At 52.9% G+C, this 17,288-nt stretch overlaps 2 protein-coding genes across 3 annotated transcripts; one reads left to right on the top strand and one right to left on the bottom strand.

Moving 5' to 3' along the window:
- Nucleotides 1–5,936: 5,936 nt before the first annotated feature.
- On the bottom strand, nt 5,937–8,197 carry POLE4 (DNA polymerase epsilon 4, accessory subunit). Of its 2 annotated transcripts, none has more exons than XM_040086650.1 (4): nt 7,946–8,197; nt 7,033–7,117; nt 6,698–6,739; nt 5,937–6,376 (listed from the first exon to the last, which is right to left on the bottom strand). In XM_040086650.1, the coding sequence occupies exons 1-4, from the start codon at nt 8,144–8,146 to the stop codon at nt 6,363–6,365; spliced, it is 342 nt and encodes a 113-aa protein (XP_039942584.1). In that variant the 5' UTR covers nt 8,147–8,197; the 3' UTR covers nt 5,937–6,362. The 2 variants fall into 2 exon arrangements, with proteins under 2 accessions (XP_039942584.1, XP_039942583.2); XM_040086649.2 differs by lacking the exon at nt 7,946–8,197 and adding an exon at nt 7,233–7,490.
- Nucleotides 8,198–8,513: 316 nt separating this feature from the next.
- Nucleotides 8,514–16,910, top strand: PRAM1 (PML-RARA regulated adaptor molecule 1). The gene is made up of 11 exons (XM_040086648.1): nt 8,514–8,683; nt 9,066–9,513; nt 11,156–11,819; nt 13,271–13,343; nt 13,747–13,859; nt 14,165–14,219; nt 14,487–14,580; nt 14,827–14,989; nt 15,581–15,614; nt 16,157–16,191; nt 16,640–16,910. Exons 2-11 carry the CDS (start codon nt 9,511–9,513, stop codon nt 16,642–16,644), a joined length of 1,239 nt encoding a protein of 412 aa, XP_039942582.1. The 5' UTR covers nt 8,514–8,683; nt 9,066–9,510; the 3' UTR covers nt 16,645–16,910.
- The last annotated feature ends 378 nt before the right edge of the window (nt 16,911–17,288 follow it).

Here is a 17,288-nt window from a genome sequence, read left to right as displayed (position 1 = left end):
CTGTTTCTTCTGGAAATCCTTTTAGAACGAGCTGGCTTTCCCCAATAGCAGTGTCTATATGCCAAGATTTATTGATGTAAATCCTTATTTCATCAGATAACAGGGAAGAAAATTTGCACAAATAGTGCCCACAGCATCAGCCACCACTGTAATCCATTTGCTTTGACCTGCTGAAGTCACAGACCCAGTGTGTGCAGCAAAAATGTAAATTTTGCATTTGACTTAAAAATGGATTTTCAGTGTACCCAGTGCGGGCTGCAGGGGACCAGGAAACAGGAAGGGACATTTAGAACTCACACTTGGGGTACAGCTGCTGCTGGCTGCCTGAGGGTCCCTGTGCTCAGGGAAGGAGTGAGCAGGAAGCCAGGCAGCAATTCCCAGCTTATCAGCCATTCCAGTGGTGACCCCTGTGGATGCTCCTCACCCACAGCAGGGCGCAGACAGCTGGCACTTGGCAAAGGACACTGCGGCAACTGAAGACACTGTTAACCCCTGTTCTCCCAGCCCTGCTCCCATACAAGCTGTGATTTTTATTTTTTAGGCAAATATTTTTTATATATATATTCTCAATGATTTTTGAGCATTCTTGGGAGCCCAAAGAGGTTGCAGCTGACTGAAAGCTGGTGAATGTTGTCCTGATTTTCATGAACAAGGAGAATCCCAAAAACTACAGGCCTGTCAGTGTCATTTCAGTAATAAAGTTATGGAGAAGATTATTCTGGAAGGTGTTGAAAAACACCTGGAAGAGAACACAGTCACTGGCCACAGCCAGCACAGCTTCCTGAGAGGAAAGTCCTGCTTGTCATACCTTTTATGACAAGATGACCCTCCTGGTTGACCCAGGAAAGCCAGCTGATGTAATATTTTTGAATTTCAGTAAAGGTTTCGATACTGTCTCTCCCAGGATCCTTATGCACAAGTTATGGTCCATCCTATAGCTGGATAAACATATTCTGGGATGGGTAAGCAACGAGCTCACAGGTCAGGCACAAAGGGTGACAGTGACTGGGGTGACATCAGGCTGGCACTAGTCACCAGTGCAATTCTGCAGGGCTCCATGCTCTGTCCTGTGCTCTTCAACATCTTCATAAATGTCCTGGATGCAGGACTGGAAGGGACACTGAGCATGTTCACAGAGAATACAAAACTGGGAGGAGTTGCTGACTCCCTCAAAGGCAGGGAGGTGCTGCAGAGAGACCTCAGTAAATGAGAGGACTAGAGCATCACCAACCATACAAAGCTCAACAAGGGCAAGTGCCACACCCTGCCCTTGGATGGGGCAGCCCTGGATGCAGGGACAGGCTGGGAATGAGAGGCTGCAGAGCAGCGCTGTGGGAAGGGACCTGGGGCTCCTGCTCCATGGCAAGTTGGATCTGAGCCACTGCTGAGTCCTGGCAGCCCAAAGGGCCACCGTGTCCTGGGGGCACCAGGCCCAGGGAGGGATTGTCCTGCTCTGCACTGGGGCAGCCTCACCTCCAGTGCTGGGGGCACTTTGGGCACCCCAAGGTCAGAAGGATCCAAAGCTGTTGGAGAGTGTCCAAAGGGGAGCAACAGATAGTGAAGGGCTTGAGGGGAAGCCATTTGAGGAGCAGCTTGAGGGCATTTGGTCTGTTCAGCATGCAGGAGACTGAAGAGAGACCTCATTCCAGTTATACCTTCCAAGGAAAGGAGGAGAAGGGGCAGATACTGACATCTCCTCTGTGGTGACAACGACATGACCAGAGGGAATGGGCTGAAGTCATGATGGGGAGGTTGAGGCTGGGTATTAGAAAAATGTCCTTCCCCCAGACAGTGGACAGAGACTGCAACAAGCTCCCCAGGGAATGGTCACAGCACCAAACCTGACAGAGCTCAAGAAGCATTTGGACAATTCTCTGGGGCACATGATGTGACTCTTGGAGATGGCTCTGTGGAGGGCAGGGAGTTGGACTTGATGATCTTTGTGGGTGCCTTCCAACTCAGCATATTCTGTGTTTCTGTGATTATATTTTCATCATTATTTATTCTTCTAAAGTTGATGCCTCTGGAGCTGACAAGCTATCACTGCTTGTAACAGCTCTTAATTTGGATATGATAATTTTATCATTCCTACCGTTCACAAGAAGCTGGTATTTGGCAAACCCTAAAGGTTAAATCTGTACAAGTGCTACTCTCATGCACTGAAAAACCTAAAAAACCTCAGAGTGAGAAGCTGTTGTATCCTTACAGCCAATGCAAAGCGGAACTGGGCCCACAGGCTGCTCCTGAAGGCCATAGACTTTTTTTTCATGAACAAATAGAGCTACTTTCTACTGCCTCTGCTTTCTCTACTTTTACAGGGCAGCTTATTGTACTGCTGATAGCACTTACAACATCAATCCTGGGAAGCAAAAGTCTGCAGTCGTCCTGAACTTAGGCAGCAATAAACAGGGAATTCAAACACAGATTCAACCATGGTGCAGCTCAGGTCCAGGAAACTGAGCTCCTCTGTGCAAAGGAACAGACCCAGGGGTCAGACTACTCATCAGTTCCTGTGCTACAAAAGATGTTTAAGTGTTGGATTATCTGGGCAACAGGTCCCCAGCACATTTCTGTCCTTAATCCCTTTAGGGAAAAGCCACTTGGAAAAGTTCAACATTAAAAAAACAATCAAGGGATGGGCAGGATGTGAGTGTGGACATGTCAGAACCTTGGTTTCGGGAGGGTGAAGGGGAACTCAGAGGAGCTGTGGCTGTCCCATCCCTGGAAGTGTTCAAGGTCAGGTTGGACAGGGCTTAGAGTGACCTGGTCTAATGGAAAGTGTCCCTGCCTCTGACAGGAGGTGGAACAGGATGAGCTTTAAGGTCCCTTCCAATCCAAAGAACTCCATGATTCTATGAACTCACCATGCCTAATGTGGAGGAAATGGCTCTGCCTCCTGCAGCAGCCCCTCTCTGCAAACACATTCCCTTGCTCCTCCACTCTGCCAACGGCTCCTGCACCTGTGGTCACAAACTACCGAGCCCAGCATTACCCCAGTTACAATTCCCCACCTTTTCTGCTCGGTCACCGAGTGCCCAGCACAGCTCCAGCTGTTCTCTATCCTGAATTAAATATCTCCAACACACAGAAGAGATTTTTTTATAGATGGACATGACACACCTGACCGTGGCCAGGTGGGCTGAACACCCTGTTTAGTTACTCCAGGAAAACACTCTGGCACTGTTATTTCACTCTTTTTCTGCTCTCTTCTACTTCCACCTTACTGCAGAGCTGAGTAAAAGGAGTCCCCTCCCCACCACAAAGGAGTCCATGGGCACTAAGCCGCCCCAGATTCATGCACAGCAGCTTCCCCTGACACAAACCCCACACTGCTTGCCAAGTGGACACTCCTCCGTGCTGTTCACTGTGGAAAGCACACACCAACCACAGCAGCATCAAATGCGAGCAGAGCTTTAAAGTGCTTTACTGGCAAAGATGGGAGCCTGCAAGACCCCTGTGAGGAAGATCACAGCTCGTGGGCTCTGCATGCTGCACCCTGGGAAGCACAGGAAAAGCACCTCTGACACTTACACCTGCTCTCCCTGGCAGTGAGAAGGTGAACAGCTCCGAGCCAAACGGGTTTGCATGGCTCAGCAAACGTCCCTTGACTGTGATCTGAACAAACACAGCAGCCTGGGAAATGAGTATCTCTCCCACATGACCAGGATTGTGCTCCCAGCACGATCAGGCTTGGATCACGGACCCAGCAAACTTCGAAGTGTTTCTTGAGAGCCACTGGATTTGCTGACAGACTGGGGAAGCTCCCTTGAGGGTCTTTGTTCTTACCACTGCTTCCAAACTAATTTAAGTTTGTGGTGACTCGGAGCCACTCTCAAATACCCTCATTTGAAAGAACATGCATCCTTCATCCTCCTCCATCCCACTCAGTGGTTTTATCTGGGGATAACCAGTCCTGTCCCTCCCCACACCAAACAGAGTCAGAGCTGGCACTTGAAGAACGCTGGCAACACAGCAGGACGTGTCACAGCAGTGCCGGCAGCGTGTCCCCCACAGCCACACGGTTCTGCTGTTATCTTCACATAGGAAAGCAGTAGTTAAAGTAGGGAAGCTCTATACAATAGAGTTCTGGAAGCACCAGAGGCAGCACTGGTGCCCTTGTGCTGTCGGGGTGCTCAGACATGGCCGATGGCAGCAGCACTCCTGAGCACAGCACTCCTGAGGACAGCGCTCCTGAGCACAGCGCTCCCGAGCACAGCGCTCCCGAGCACAGCGCTCCTGAGCACAGCACTCCTGAGCACAGCGCTCCTGAGCACAGCGCTCCTGAGCACAGCACTCCTGAGCACAGCACTCCCGAGCACAGCACTCCCGAGCACAGCACTCCCGAGCACAGCACTCCCGAGCACAGCACTCCTGAGTACAGCACTCCTGAGCGCAGCATTCCCGAGCACAGCACTCCTGAGCACAGCATTCCTGAGCACAGCATTCCTGAGTACAGCACTCCCGAGCACAGCACTCCCGAGCACAGCACTCCCGAGCACAGCACTCCTGAGCACAGCACTCCCGAGCACAGCACTCCTGAGTACAGCACTCCCGAGCACAGCACTCCTGAGCACAGCATTCCTGAGCACAGCACTCCTGAGTACAGCACTCCCGAGCACAGCACTCCTGAGTACACCACTCCTGAGCACAGCACTCCTGAGCACAGCACTCCTGGGCACAGCACTCCCGAGCACAGCACTCCTGAGCACAGCACTCCTGAGCACAGCACTCCTGAGTACAGCACTCCCGAGCACAGCACTCCCGAGCACAGCACTCCTGAGCACAGCATTCCCGAGCACAGCACTCCTGAGTACAGCACTCCCGAGCACAGCACTCCCGAGCACAGCACTCCCGAGCACAGCACTCCTGAGTACAGCACTCCCGAGCACAGCATTCCTGAGTACAGCACTCTTGAGCACAGCACTCCCGAGCACAGCACTCCCGAGCACAGCACTCCTGAGTACAGCACTCCCGAGCACAGCACTCCCGAGCACAGCACTCCCGAGCACAGCACTCCTGAGTACAGCACTCCCGAGCACAGCACTCCTGAGTACAGCACTCTTGAGCACAGCACTCCCGAGCACAGCACTCCTGAGTACAGCACTCCTGAGCACAGCACTCCCGAGTACAGCACTCCTGAGGACAGCACTCCTGAGCACAGCACTCCTGAGTACAGCACTCCCGAGCACAGCACTCCTGAGCACAGCACTCCTGAGTACAGCACTCCCGAGCACAGCACTCCTGAGTACAGCACTCCCGAGCACAGCACTCCTGAGCACAGCATTCCTGAGCACAGCACTTCTGAGCACAGCACTCCTGAGCACAGCATTCCTGAGCACAGCACTTCTGAGCACAGCACTCCTGAGTACAGCACTCCCGAGCACAGCATTCCCGAGCACAGCACTCCTGAGCACAGCACTCCTGAGCACAGCACTCCTGAGTACAGCACTCCTGAGCACAGCACTCCCGAGCACAGCATTCCTGAGCACAGCACTCCTGAGCACACGGCCCCTCAGCACAGAACTCAGGAACTCCACACTAACTCATCCAGGGACACAGTGCAGGGAACAGATCCAGTTCCCAGCGAAAATGTTTCTGCCAGATTCAGGAGTGAGAACACGCAAGAGAACAGTGATAGCAGTATGGACACTTCTCTGGCATTCAAAATGAGGTTTGGTACAGTTGGGTTTTTTCCTACAATTACTACAAGTGTAACAATCTCAGACACTTACAGAAGCTGCACAGCCCTTGGAACAAGCCGAGTTCCCCTGGAGCTCATCCCCAGTTCCTGGAGGACAGCTGGGTTTCTCTGGAATGGATGCCTTGTGAAAACAATGGGCAAAACCAAAATGCCAGAGAAGGCATCCTATCAAAACCACACCATTTACCATCACGTTACAGGAACCCCAGCCCAGAGCAGAAATCAACACAGCTGCTCAGCAACAACAACAACAATTTAATTGTGTTAAGAGACAAACATATATAACAAAACCCACAGGTTTAAAAAATTCCTTGTGCCTGGGCACCTGAGCCAAGCCACTCTCTGTTCACAGCTCTGTGGTGCTGCTGAGTACCCAAAGAGACTGGGACTGCTCCTGGGAGTAACTGCTGAGTAACCTGACCAGAGCAGAGAGCTGCACTACAGCCACATGGGAAGGGACATACAAAATAGTTATGAAAAAATGTGCATTTTAAATAAAGAACTTACAACAACTTCAACTTTATACAAAAATATCACGGTTGCCATGTCTCAACTTCAACATCTCAATTCTAGGAATTATTTTTGAACTCTGAGCATCCTGTTTTTCATCTCACACCACCTCTGCAGTCTCTTTCTCCAGAGAGCTCTGTCTCTGTCCAGGTCAGTCCAAAGTACCTGAAAATGAAAAACACATTATAGTCTCAGGAATCAGAAGTGTGGTTCTGTGAACAAATAAATCTTGTTTACAAGCTGGCAAAAGAAAGTGCAGTAACTTTAAAGTTTAAGCAAATCATACACAGGTAAAACCAAATCTCACCAAAAAAACTACTGCACATGCCTCAGGGTCCAGCTGAGCCATTCCAGTGCTCAGAGGGGCACTGCAATCTACATTAGGAATTATTCAGGATGTGGAAGCAGAGGGCTTTGCAAATGATTCAGTTCTTTCTCTCCTAAGTAGGCAATTACACAAAATACTGAAATCAAGTAGGAACTCACCTTCCAAAAAAGCAAATTCATCAATAGCTTCAATGGCATTATCTGAAAAGCAAATTGAGACCGATTAAAATAGATAAACCAACTCCACTTTTCATCTGCTTCAAACTGCAGCATTTGAAATTACATCACAGCACAGTGACCAATTTCAAAGAGATTTACTTATTTTGGAGACAGTGCGTGAAATTATTAGTGTAGTCTTTGGTAGAAGTTTTTCTCTCCCATCTTCAGAGGAAGAAAGAACAAATCCATAATTACTTCAGCACCTCCAGACAGGTGGAAAAATCCCCCATTGCAGGACCCCTTTGCTAAGGCCAACACAGAACATGCTCCCATACCCAGGTCTTTTCTTTGCAGGGTTTTCCTTTTTCCTTGCTGGGCATACACGTAAGCATCTTTGGCTATGGTTTCAACAAACAGCTCCTGCAAAGCAGAACAGGACAGGTTCACATAGGAGATGAGACAGAGAGTATCCTGAGGAAAAAGAAAGGTCCTACAAGGCTTCAGGATTAAATCAGAATCTTCATCCTAACATTACCTGTTCCCAGTAAACAGGTCTGAAAAGAGCAGAGGAAATGGCTGCACAGAGATGCACAGGACAAGCAATGAAGGAGAAAGCTAGGAATGTGGGTTCCTCAAAAGCCACATTCTCTGGAGACCTGCTCCACACCAGGGGCTCCCAGGGCACCTTCTGAAGGGGAAAAGGTGTCCTGTGCTCAGGAGATGAATAATGAAATCCTTCAGTTGGAGAAATACGTCTAAGATCATTGTGTCCAACCATCAACCCAGCATTACCTCCATGGTCACCACCACCCCATGTCCCCAGGTGCCACATTTTTTTTTTTAACAGTTCCAGGGACGGTGACTGCCCTGAGCAGCCTGTGCCAGAGCTTGACAACTCCCTCCATGAAGGAATTTCACCAATATCTTAAACATCCCCCGAGGCCGTTTCCTCTCGTCCTGTGCTTTCTTGCTTGGGAGAAGCGATCGAACCCGTTCCACCTGGCCCCCTCCTGTCAGGAGTTGTGCAGAGACAGGTCCCCCCGAGCCTCCTTTCCTCCAGGCTGAGCCCCTTTCCCAGCTCCCTCAGCTGCTCCTGGAGCTCCAGACCCTTCCCCAGCTCGGGCCGGTCGCTACCCCCCCGTGAGTCAGTGACCCGCCGCCCGGGAGAGAAGGAAAAACGTGCTGGGGAAGACCGAGCAGCACCCCGCAGCGTTCCGGCTTGCAGGACCTGCAGGGGCCGCCGCTCACCGTGGCCCGCGCCAGCACGAACACGGCCTCCTGGCTGGCCAGGGTGACGTCCGGGTCCGCCTTCACCAGCGCCTTCACCCGCGCCAGCGGCAGCCGGGCCAGGCGGGCCGGACCCGAGCCCAGCGGCCCCGCGCCCGCCGCCTCGTCCCCGGGCGCCGCCGCCTCCACAGGCCCGGGCCCCGGCACGGCCGCCGCCGCCATCCCGCCCGAGCGCCGCGCCTGCGCGGGGCCGCGGGGCCGGGCCCAGAGCGGCCCCTCCTCCTCCAGCTCCCGCGGTCGCCGAACGCGGCTCCTCGTCCTCCCTCTCGCCACATCGGCAAAAGCAGCCCCTCATTTTCCCCTTCATCCCATCCCCACACACGGCCCTTCATCCTCCCCGTCACCACGTCCTCTAGTACAGCCCCCACACGCCCATCCCTGTCCTCCCCAAAGCTGCCCCTCAGTGCCTCTCTGCCACCCGCCGTGCCCCAACGCGCCTCTCGGGCCTCCCTCTCCCCACAGACAGGGACGTGCCCTCTCCGCTGCAGCGGCAGGAGCGGTGCAGCAGTGCAGTGGGAGGTGTCACTGCTGTCTGCCCATCCTGTGCTCCAGGGTCAGCTCCCCGCGGGTCCAGGGTGGGACCTCCCGGCGCCCCCTCTCCATCCCTTCTCCAGCGGGTGGAATCAAGCTCTCCGGTGCACCCCTTGGGCACCCACCATCCTCCACAAGACCCCCAGGACCACCTCCCTTGGCCAACAGGTGCCCACCCCAGCCTACCCCATGTCCTCAAACTCTGTCTTATCCTTAAACCATCTGCAGGCGGGAGCCACCTCGGGCACTGCTGGTGGGACACCTTCTCTAAGGGCTGCAGGGGCGTACCAACCCTGGAGCAGGGACACCTGCACCAAGCAGCACCCCTGCCAGGGTGTGACTCGACCTGTCAGTTCATTCCTGCCTCAGAGGCAGTAAACAGTGACACCAGGACAATTTAGACACTTCGATGGCCTGACACAGCACCCCGCTGTGCAGAGCTTCCCCTTGCTTCCCAGGGAAATTAGGCTCTTCAGCAGAGCTCATGTCCTGCAGTTTTGGATACTCCAGGAAGCCATAGCCCTCACCCAGCTTTTCTGTGCTCCCACAGAGCTCAGCTGTGTACCCTCTGCATCTCCCCGCTCTGCAAGTCATGTGCAGCTTTGAGACCTGACCTACAGAAGAATCCTGGGCTACCATCAGACAAGGACATTGCCAACCGTCCTGGGCCCATCCCCTCGTATCCCGCAGTCAGTTCCCAAAACTGAGGCTCTCCTCCGGATATGACTCTTATGGGCAGCAGGACTTGGTGGGCTGCAAGTGTCAAACAGCAGCAGAGCCAAACTAGTGGTGTACCAAGAGCTGCTCCTCCTCCTCTTTCTCCTCCTCTTTGTGCGGTCTCACCATCAGGCAAAAGCAACTTCCTGGTATTGCACACAGCACCTCACCAGCGGTTAGGAAAGAGCTTCTGGTTCCAAGGGAGGGGGCCTCAGAGAGCCTTGTCCAGAATGCTTTGGGTGGTCTTTAGCAAGGAGGCAAGCATCCACTGATGGAAGATGGTGAGTAAGAGCCGACCTGGGTTGTAGTGGACGTGGGGATGGGACACTGGGAGCTGTGTGTCCTGGTTGGATGGGTTTTAGAGATGTCCTTGTGAGGGGTGGGATCTGGCCAAGACCCTCGCTCCTGTACAAAGTCCTCCTGTACATCTGAGCTGGAAGGAGCTTCAGAGGTCTCTGACCACTTTCTGGGCTCAGAGGAAGGTTTGCTTGGTGAACTTAGGCTTATAAACATCTGTGAAAGGAGGAGGCCACACTCCCACCGAGTCCACGAGAACACATACCAGCACAAAATGGATTGGAAAACCTGGAACTTACCACAGTGAAGGCAGTGCTGTACATCCAAGGGCTCTGGGCAAGTCCCAGCTCATGGAACAGGCCCCACACTGATCGTTACAGACCACCAGATCATTCAGGTGCCAAAAATCCCAATGGTATGTTTGGGGATCTGGAAAATGTTGCTTTTTGCACTAATTTGAGTGAAAGCCCCACTGCTGGTATACAGGGAACGGCACATTCATGCTGATTCAGCACTGCTATGCCAAGTGCTGCATTTGAGGGTTTACCAGGAAAACTGGGGTGTTTGCCTGGGAAACTTGCACTTTTGTAAGTCTGTATATATACATTTGATGGGTTATGTCTAAAAACATTGCATCAACTTTTCTCCATATCACCCCTTCCCTTGTGAAAATAAAAATTATGCAATCACAAACCAAAACTGAAATCCCAGAAGGAGAACTCCAAAATTGACACGTACAGCTCCATTGAAGCAGCCAGCTCTGGTGCAAAGGGACACTGTGATCCAGGGACAAGGGCATGGGAGAAAGATGGAGAGGGTAAGGTGATCCCTCTCCTTTTACAAGGTCCATCTGAGAAGCTTAGGAAAAATATAGCCCCATCCAGTAGCTTTGTGTCATACCTCCAACCTGGCAGTCTTCCTCCAAGATTCATTCACAGCCTCCTCCAGGCAGCTTTTCTCTGGAGACTCTAGAAAAAGTTGAATTTTGGTCACTGAAGAAGCTAAAGGCAGCTAGTTCTGTGCTGGAGCAGATACGTCCTGGTTTGTATGTGCAGCATGAACCACACAGGAAAGACACATGTCAGAAAAGTAGGACAGTCGTCTGCCTCTTGGTCTTGTTTTTTCTGCGCTCAGGCTTTGGTGGGATGAGTCTCAGCAGTGCCATCCCAGCCTTTTCTCCAGGGAGGGATCCAATGGCCCTGTGTGGTCACCCCCACCAACTCATCATGGAAAACAGGACCAGGGCAAGGCAGGTTGCTCCCATCTGAGCTCTGGAAAATCTTTGGATCTCAGATTCTGCCCTCAGGAGCTTTGCTACTACTACCCAATCCCTCTGATTTGATGGTCCCTGCTAGTAGACAGAGGGTGGATCAGACAAAAACACTCCATGGAAGGTCTCCTGAATGCCCTTGTGGTGGGGTAACCTGGTCCCAGTTTGGTGCAGCTCCACATTGTTTTCTCAGATATGTTTCAGGACCTTTCTGAGCAAAGGTTAGGGAGAACCTTTTGTTTTGTGGAGAAGAGAGTGTGAGACCATGTTGAAGGAATACCACATTCCCTGGGAGATTTTTGACTCATTTTCCTCCATGGTGTTTTAACTGGAACTATTTTTCTTAATGGTTGCAGACACATCTGGAGGGGAGAGACACCGTGGTGAGGCACCTTCGGGCAAAGTTCCAACAGAACACGAAAGAACCTCCCAAAGTGGTGGGCTGGCCAGAGAGCCGCCGTGCAGCCTCTCATGGACCAGAGCCAGGACAGACCCCTGCCATGGCCTCCAAGGGTGATCCTCCTCAGCAGTCCCCCTGGAGCAGGGCCTCTCCATCTCACAGTACAGGTCAGAGTTTGGGACAGCGTTCACCTCATTCTTCCTGTGAGACCCCAGCACGAATGGTGTGCCGGAAGAAAGGGATGTCTCAAGATGCCAACTTCCAGCCAGTGCCTGCAAAGCCAGGAGGAGATGTGTTGAACAAGAAGGTGGAAGCAGGTTCTGATCCTCCCCACAGGAAGCCAGCCCAGCAGACACGGCCACCTGCCAAAGACAAGAGAGCTCCAGCAGTTCCTGCCAAAGGCGCAGCTGTTGTAGCCCCGCTGCTTGTGGGAAGCCCCCAAAGGACAGAGCACCCGGCTCTGCCCCGGAGGAAGCCTTTGCCTCACATCAGGGAACTGGGAGTGAAACCAGGCAAGCCCCGGCGCCCTCCTGATGTGGATTTGGCAAAGTTCAGAGCAGCTGCACATCCTGGGTCATCCATCTGTCCTGCCATGGCACCACCAAGGAGCGCTCAGCTGGGTATGGCCAGACACATGAAAGTCCCTCAGGGAAGGGTGCTGCTCATTCAGGGAGGAAAATCTCCCCAGTTAGAGCCTGTGGCTCATGGGAGATGGAAATACTGGGAGGGATGATGAAGAGGTGGGGGCTTGTGCTACCAAAGGGGCTTTTATAGGCAATAGCATGAGGATGAGAGAGTGCCCCTGGCTGGGCACGAGTTTCCATCTCTGGAGTGTTTGTAGGAAGCAAGGCTGGAGTAAGTAACGCAAGAGATATTGCCAAACTGGAGTGAGCCACTGGAGTGAGCCCAAGATGGCTGGGGACTGGAGCACATGGAGAAAGAAAGGCTGAGACTCAGGCTTGTTCAGCTGAGAGGAGAGGGAGGAAGGGGAGATCTCACTGCCCGCAGCTACCTAACGGGGAGAAAATGGGGCCAGACTCTTCCCAGAGGTGCCCAGGGGCAGGCCTGGGGGTGATGGGCATGAGCAGTAGGGGAGGTGCCAGTCAGACATTGCCCTGCCACGCTCCACAGTGGCCTTCCAGGCTGCTGCAGTGGTTCCTCACAGCTGCTGTTCTACTAATCCACACTCCAGGTGATGAAAGCTGTTTTGAATACCATTTCTTGCTCAAATTCTCTAACCATGAGAGTAGAGTTCCCTCCTTTCCTTAAGAGAACCGCAAAATTGAGCTGGTATATGTTATAATTGAAAGGTTGGCCACGCTGTTGTACTGGGGGATTCTCACATGGCTGCCTACAAGTACCTATTTGTCTCATGGGTCCTGAGGCAAGCTGCAACATCTAGAATTACACCTTGCCTTGATTTGATAATTTTTGTTAATTTTTAGGGCAGTCTTATGATTATGAGGGCCAAGTATCTGATTGTGTATTACTTGGTACCATAAACCAGCAGAGATTTGATGTTGTGCTCCGGTCTTCGTGCCCATTTTTGGTTGGTCTGGTTGACCAGGCTGGAGACAAGGCTTGTGATACAACTAATAGCATGTTAGCAGGGGTGTGGTCATGCTCACAAATCATAAAAGAGGCACCATTCTGGCTGATGATGCTCCTGAGAACATGGAGATATCCAGGGTTTGCCCTGACTCTGATACATACCTGAAATTTAGCGGTTTTCCACATTCATTATACCTGTTTGGGCCTCTTCCTCTCTGCTTCCATCATTTGTCCAGGAAGAAAGTAACATTAGAAATATGCAAATGGAAAAATACATATTCAGGGTCCTCAGTGAAGAACCTGATGAGCTGTGCAGCAGTGTGCTGGAAGAAAATCCCTAGATGGGCTATGGAGTAAAAACTCCTTCCTCTATCAAGATGCATAGTCAGTTTTATCTCCCCACGTCCCCCTGCACTAATTCCAGCCTGGAGTAGCTCTGACCTCAGGGTGGCTGATAGAGCTGAGGAGAAAATACGAAATAATCCCTCCTTGCTCCCTCCTGTTCTGCTGTTTGTCACAGGTCACCTGCAACCAGGCTGCGCTGCATCAGTGCCCGCACGGTTCCCACTGCGGGATGCTCCGAGTGGCACAGGGTAAGGACTGAGGCAGCACTGCTATTCCAGGTGGCTTGCAGGCTGTGCCAAGCCACTGGGAGGGGCACGAGACATGACAGCAAGAGAATATTTGGGTTTTCCTGCCTGCTGCTGGAGCCCAGGGTGTGCAAGCAGCTCTCCCAATGTGAAGCATGGCCATCCCCTGAGGCTGTGTTACCTCACTGTGGCCATTGCACCCCGCTGCCTGTCCACACCCAGCTGTGTGAGGAGCTGCTGGCACAGGGCACGGAGCCGCGGTCCAGCTCTGCCCCAGAGCCAGGGCCAGTCCATGGCCAGCCCAGGAGCTTGTTCCCACCCTCCTCCTGGCAGCCCTGATTCTGCCCTCAGCCCCCGGCGCCGTCATTGCAGCGGCACTCCCTGACCGTGCTCTGCCTCGCTGCAGGGATGAAGATGAGATATATGATGACGTTGAGCCTGTTGGGCTGGCCAGGAGAAGCCCAGGCCTTCTGCTGCCTTCTGTGTCCCAGCTGCCAGTGCATCCCTCCCCCAGAGGAGGTGAGTACAGGGTGGGCTTGGGTGCAGTTTGGGGTGAGACCTGCAGCTCCAAGAGCTGTGAGGCCCCAATGAGCCATGGGCAGCAGCAGGGCCTGTGCTAAGCCTGCTGCTCCCCACACAGGAGGGCAATGGGTTCCTCTTGTAAATGGGCACAGGAAACCCTGATCCCCCCACAGCTGGGGGCAAACTCAGGATTTGCCCCCAGGAGGAGAAAGCTCCTGCTGCTGTTTGCAGCCTGTGTTGGCAGGTGTTTACACCTCACAGCAGCCTCATGGCAGCATGTCTCCCGGGGTTTGGTTTTACAGGTGCAAATGCTGGCCGAGCCTCTAACAGGGTTACCTTGCTGCCAACTACACACAGGTAACGGGGCTTTTTTACTCTTTCTAAGGGTCCCAAAATGGCCAGGGCTCCTTGCTGCTCAGACAAAGCTCTCTGCTGGGCTAGCAAGAGGAAGGGTCTGTGGTGGAGAATACAAGCTGCAGGCTGTACACCTGGCTCTGAGAGCCCCCAACAGCCCCAGAGCTGATGCAGGGAAATGTGATGGGGAGCAGCTTTCAAGGAGAAGGGGATGGGAGGGAGCAGAGCGTGAGCTCATCTGAACCTTCCCATGGCTTTCAATGACTGCAGAGAACCCCAGGTCTCCCAGAAGATGAAGACCATGACACTCAAGTCATGCAAGAAGGAAGAGAAGATAGACAAGGAGTTTCAGAAGAAATTCAAGGTGAGCAGCAGTGAGTGATCACCCTCCAGGGAAGGGTGCAATGCAATGGCAGGAAGGAGCTCTTCTCCACAGGGACCAGTGATATCCAGATCACACCCTGCCTTGTTCCCCAGGTCACACCAGCCCCATTCCCCCAGATCAGTCCAGTCCCACAGACCTTTTGGCCAGAGAGGAATCTGCTTTTTTTCAAGGAGGGTCAGACCCACCTGATTTAACTCCTCATGGGCACTGCTGTTTGTGTTTCAGTTCGAAGGCAGCATCAATGTCCTGACTCGGATGATGGTCGATCCTGCAATAACAGAGAAGAGGGGCGGAGCGAAGAACCTGCCACTGAGAAGGGGAGAAATCCTTGATGTCATTCAGTTTACAAATGAGGAGCAAATCCTCTGCCGGAACAGCCAGAGGAGGTGTAAGTCTGGAGGGGGATGGGGTTCGCCCACAGCGCGGTTTTAGGAGGAAGCTTCTTCATGCAAACACCACCTGACAGATCTCCTGACAGATCTCCCCCACCTGTTAGATCTGACAGGTACTCTGCTACCCTGAGAAGGTTCCCACTTTTCTCTGCACAAATGTTCTGCTCTTCCTTCCACTCAGCAGCAGCATTTTTGCTGCGAGTTTGGCTCGTCCTTTCCCTCTGCTAAAAGCATTTGCAGTCCTCAAAGCCTCCAGGCCACCAGCCTGGCACACCGGGCTTAAACTCCACAAAGCTGTGTCTGCGCTGAGGGATGCTCGGGTGGAACAGGGTGCAGATCCCTCAGGCAGAGAGGACGGTATCAGGCTCCATTCAGCCTGGCAGGCTCCATTCAGCCTGACACTGCCCAGACCAAGATCCTCCACAGGGTCCAGCTTGACTGCCCAGAGCTGGATTCCTCCTTGTCCCAGCTCTTTCAGGGAACATGAGCTGTTGCTAAACCCTGGGCAGGGGTGGGTGCTGGGGTGATTCCCGCTTATGCCCTGGTTCCCAGCACAACCTGACCTGTTTTTCTTCACTCTGTTTCAGATGGCTATGTGCCCCAGGCCGTGATGCTGCCTCTGTGAGTACCCTTTTGAGCCCCTTCATCTCCACTCCATGAGCTGCAACAGTGAGTGGCCAGTACTAAACTAGTCCTGGCTGACAACTCAAAACTACCCAGCTCAGGCTGTGACCACAAGCCTAACACCAGCTGGTCCCTCTGGGGTGGAATCTGCCATTTCTGGTGTCAGCAGAGATTCTGTCACAGGGGCACTGGAAGCACTCCCCAAGCTGTGGTCTCTCGTGTGGGACCTGCCCAAACACTGCTCAGAGGTTCTGCTGGCACAGGATGAGGGTGCAGCTCCTCTGCATGGCCAGGTCTGCAGCTCCTGGCAGCCTGGAGCGAGGCCAGCAACCTGAGAGGGGCCAGATGGTCCCAGCCAGGCAGGGAGAGCAGAGCACTGGGAGGGGGAAACAGGGCTGCAGCTGGACCCCAGAGTCCACAGACAGGTCAGGAGGAGATGAGACAGATATAGCAGCAGGAGCTGGCCCTTGCCTCGGGGTTGGGAGTTGGTGGGACATGGGAGACCACACTGCCTACAGCACCCATCTTTGTCCTTGCAGGGACACTGACATCTATGACGATGTTGAGATTTATGGTAGGTGCACAGAGCTGCTGCCATACCCCTTCACTGGCCACAGTGACCAACACACCAGCACCAGGATTCCCTTCCTCCTGACCCTTTGCTGTTTTGCTGCCTTCCCTCTCTCCCTTCCCTCTGTGCAATTCCTCTTTCTCTCCCTGAGGTATTTGCTTACTTACAGTTCCCTAAAAGTCTTCATGTTCCTCTCTTCCCAATTATTTGGACTTCTTTACACCCTGTTCTCAGCTTGCTCCCTTCACTTGCTGCCAGCACCAGAGCCCCTTCAATGTCATCTGTGGTGTCCCTGATCCCCCAGAGAGCTCACACTTCCCTTTCGAAGCAGTTGCTCTCTCCTGACGTGCAAACTCCACCCCTGGCTGGCAGTTGGCTCTGAAGATGAAGCTGAATAGAGACAACTGAGTTCCAGCTCTGCTCATGAGCACATTTTATTTAATTCTGGCAGGCTGAGCCAACCATGCTAAGGCCAAAGGCACAAGACAGCACCACAGGGACCTCCCCAAGGGCTAAAACATCAACAGCACCAGACACCAGGCTCCTTTTGTGAAGAACCTCTGCTTCCCCTGCAAACCCACTGTGTCCCTGCCTGAACAGTGGCATGGCTGCTCAGCACGTGGAGCTGCACAGATCCTGTCCCACAGGGCAGGGGTCCCAGATCCTCAAGTCACACCATCACTGTAGCTCTGTTTTGTCTGTGTGAAATATAGCAATGGTTCAAGAGGGTCTCATGGTCTTTTTTTTTTTTTTTTTTTCTGGTTGGGGAGAGAGGGGTAAAATCAGGCCCATGAAGGTTTTAGTGTTTTCCCATTCCCAGAGCATCTTCAGCCTGGGACCTGCGGAGGCAGCCTTGAATGGAATATGATAAGCTCATCTCAAAGCCCCTCCCCTTGGGAGAGAGAACCTACACGAGGCAGTTCTCTCTCAGGTCAAGGAAAGGCACCCATAGTGCTTTGATATGCCTTTCCAACCCTTTGGTACCACCCCTGCTTTCCCCCATAAATACCCCAGAGTTTACCCTGCGTGGGAGGGAGCTGTCGTCCCTGGTTACCTTTGCAGGGTGCTGGATAATAAAGGCTACGGCTCTCGCTATACGA

This window comes from Hirundo rustica, chromosome 26 (genome assembly GCF_015227805.2).
Source record: "Hirundo rustica isolate bHirRus1 chromosome 26, bHirRus1.pri.v3, whole genome shotgun sequence".
Taxonomy (NCBI): Eukaryota; Metazoa; Chordata; class Aves; order Passeriformes; family Hirundinidae; genus Hirundo; species Hirundo rustica.
Note: the sequence above shows the minus strand (reverse complement) of the source record. Positions and strands in the feature narration are given on the sequence as shown.

Excerpts from the sequence above, each read along its gene's own strand:
- POLE4 (XM_040086649.2), bottom strand. The coding sequence starts at position 7,475 with ATGGTTGGACACAATGATCTTAGACGTATTTCTCCAACTGAAGGATTT. Across the intron at positions 7,118-7,232 it reads GACCTGTTTACTGGGAACAG|GAGCTGTTTGTTGAAACCAT; the intron begins GTAATGTTAGGA and ends TCTGCTTTGCAG. Across the intron at positions 6,740-7,032 it reads CCTGCAAAGAAAAGACCTGG|ATAATGCCATTGAAGCTATT; the intron begins GTATGGGAGCAT and ends TTTGCTTTTCAG.
- PRAM1 (XM_040086648.1), top strand. Across the intron at positions 13,860-14,164 it reads GCATCCCTCCCCCAGAGGAG|GTGCAAATGCTGGCCGAGCC; the intron begins GTGAGTACAGGG and ends TTGGTTTTACAG. Across the intron at positions 14,220-14,486 it reads TTGCTGCCAACTACACACAG|AGAACCCCAGGTCTCCCAGA; the intron begins GTAACGGGGCTT and ends CAATGACTGCAG.